This window comes from Formica exsecta, unplaced genomic scaffold (genome assembly GCF_003651465.1).
Source record: "Formica exsecta isolate Colony F162 unplaced genomic scaffold, ASM365146v1 scaffold116, whole genome shotgun sequence".
In the NCBI taxonomy this organism is placed as follows: Eukaryota; Metazoa; Arthropoda; class Insecta; order Hymenoptera; family Formicidae; genus Formica; species Formica exsecta.
This window is the reverse complement of record NW_021848499.1, coordinates 537,502-540,387: the sequence shown is the minus strand read 5'-3', so window position 1 is coordinate 540,387 and position 2,886 is coordinate 537,502. Positions and strand designations below refer to the sequence as shown.

The following is a 2,886-nucleotide window of genomic DNA, read 5'->3' as shown; positions in this document are numbered from 1 at the left end:
AGAAGGCCACCGTGAATGAACGAACGGCAATACTCGTCGCGAGAACGATATTGTTTGATGTCCTCGTGAACGACACACTCTCGAGATGACAATTCTTCCCGTTTCTTTCGCCGACTCTTTTCTCGTGTAAGTTGTGACGAGCGAATGAGCTATTTGTCGTATGAACACGTGGATATTTTCAAAATGGTCCAGTATATATACATACATATATATATATATATATATATATATATATATATTTATTGTACATGTATTTGTTTCAGATGACTTGGCTATTGATTATCAGTTTACATTTAACTTAAGCAAGAAGGAGGATCGTCACTATCGGGCCATTAATTTCAAAAACTCACCACCGAAAGCCGATATCGATGCCGAATTCTCCATCACGTGTTCCGTACTTGCTAAGATGAATATTACCATCAAAAAAGTAAACAGTCCGGAAAGGCCATTGCTGCTCGGCGCGAATTGCACGACGACCATGTATAAGCACCGTTTCAGCAAGGCAGATTACAATTTTGGCAGCGAAGATAATAATACCTTCACCACATTCTACGTATATGTTTATGACTTTCAACCGCCAGTGTGGATTCAGATCTCATTCTCTCAGTACTCTAAATTGAATCTGCAACAGTTTTTCATTACATTCTGCACGTGAGTATCATAAGTTGGACTTTGAAGTGGTTTTCAGTTTGAAATAAAATGAATTAAAGTTATGTTAAATCTCTTTAAACACAATGCGAAGAGTGATCTTGAGAGATGATACATCTATTGGCCTAACGCTTTCTTTTTTCTAAATTTTCTATATTCTTTCCGTCTTATTGAACCTCAGGCAGTACTTACTTGTAAACTAGAGATTACATGCCACCACACAGGTGCTTTCTCGCTCTGCTATTGGTGGCTGCCATTCTGTGGAAGATCAAACAGAAATACGATATGTATCGACGAAGACAACGGCTCTTCCTAGAAATGGAACAAATGGCCAGCAGAGCTTTCAGTTCAGTTGTAGTAGAGATTGAAAGACGTGACATTGATGGCACAGATTTGGAACACGGTGATACCGACTTTAACAATTGTCGTAAAAATATAAAGGTAAACGTGATTCTTTTTTTTGTTTTTAGATATTTCACATGCATAACAAAATAGAACATTTTGCTTTATGAAATTTATTTTTCTATTACAGGATGTTCCTCCTAGTCCGATCGCATTGGAGCCTTGTTGTGGCAACAGAGCGGCGGTCCTGTCTCTGCTAGTCAGAATGCCAACTGGTGGCGAGCCTTATACGCCAGCTGGACAGAGCGCCGGTTTAGCCGTCGCGTCTGCTTTGGTGACGTTAGGCACCCAGCGTAGACCATCTCAAGAACTAACGACGAAGGAGCCGAAGAAGACGAGGAAGTCCGCCAGTCAACATCCGGACTCTACTTGTATTTAATGATAAAACTATAGCAGAGACATTGCGATAGGACGTGACTACAATGAGCCTTAGAGTTGTTTCTGTGATCTTGCCCGCGCTTAATACGGCAGGACTTTTATCTTTGAACTCTAACAGAGTGAAGAAATGCGAACAATGATCGCGAAAAAATACGCGAGGATTTTATTCGTCGATTTTCCACGTGCAACTGATTGGTGTATCAAACGACTCAGCTATTTTATCTGAAGAGTTGGCTGAACGTCTAATATTAAATATAGATGTACGCGCGTCTTTCCTTATCGAGTAGAAGGAAACGCCTTTGATAGAGGAGTAAATGGATTGTTCCGGTCTACGTCCGCTAATCATGGTAAGTAACACGTTTTGTTTAGAATTGAGGTGCGCGTTGTCATTAATAATGAAGTATCCTCGCGCGCCAAGAGGGGACGCCCGCATTGATCGGTTGACGTACGAGTTTTCTTTATGAATCTCAATTAACGATGTACAGTGTTGTATATAGATGATTAGACGATCTACATTTTTCTTGAATGATATATTTGCTCTTGTGAATAAAACTGGCCTCGTGCATATTTGAAAAACTTTTATCCGCTGCTTCTTTTTTACGAGTTTATTCATTCATAATCAAAAGAAACGCGTGTGCAGATTTAATCCTTCTAAATCTAGGAAATTTTAAAAAATAATTATCTTTTTACAAATTAACAGATTTAACAATAAAAATCTGCTTAAGTTTGGAAGAATTAAATGTAGCATATCCGTCATAAATTTTTGTTTCTTTATTGTCTCACAATTTCCGCAATGCAGTGGATAAAAGCTTATAAATGCCATAAAAGATACTAATCCATTAATGTTACTGAAATAATTGAATTCGAAGAAGTACAACGCTTCGATATAAGCTGTAAATAGGCTATATTTTTGTTGATTCCGCAAACGAAGATGCACATTGTTAATAATGAAGATCCAAACATGTACGAGATACTGAAGTGAACGGAAAGATCGAATTCATATATCAAAGAATTCATTATTAATGTATCCGTTTGTAACGAATGTGTATAAAATTCATATTCTAAATCGATCAAGGTAAGCAGAGATAATTGCAACTGATGCAGATTTATAGAAGGTACAAACGACATATTTGATCCTATGTGCATTTCACATTAGAATATTGTGCCAAATTATTTCTGTCTTTTTATATAAACGCAAATTATCTGTCGAGGCAAGCTTTGGTTAGCTAGAATTGATCGAACGAGAAGAATGAATATTTTTACTTATTTCGTTACTTCTGTTTATCATTAATCCTACTAAACTTTGTCGCATGATTGCAAATTTGCAGGATTAAAATATTAGTTAAATTAATGGCGTAATTTAATTAGAAGTTTTAAACATTTTGTCGATTATACTCAAAGTTTTAATCTAACGAAAACAAAATGTATAGCCGTTACAGTAATTTATGAGACAAGTAA

The 2,886-nt window shown here is 36.7% G+C and overlaps 1 protein-coding gene across 2 annotated transcripts; it reads left to right on the top strand.

Annotated features, from left to right (window-relative positions):
* Positions 1–269: 269 nt before the first annotated feature.
* LOC115239480 (attractin-like) lies at positions 270–2,880 on the top strand. Of its 2 annotated transcripts, none has more exons than XM_029814030.1 (3): positions 270–651; positions 873–1,089; positions 1,181–2,880. In XM_029814030.1, the coding sequence occupies exons 1-3, from the start codon at positions 407–409 to the stop codon at positions 1,427–1,429; spliced, it is 711 nt and encodes a 236-aa protein (XP_029669890.1). In that variant the 5' UTR covers positions 270–406; the 3' UTR covers positions 1,430–2,880. The 2 variants fall into 2 exon arrangements, with proteins under 2 accessions (XP_029669890.1, XP_029669886.1); XM_029814026.1 differs by having other exon boundaries at positions 852–1,089.
* The last annotated feature ends 6 nt before the right edge of the window (positions 2,881–2,886 follow it).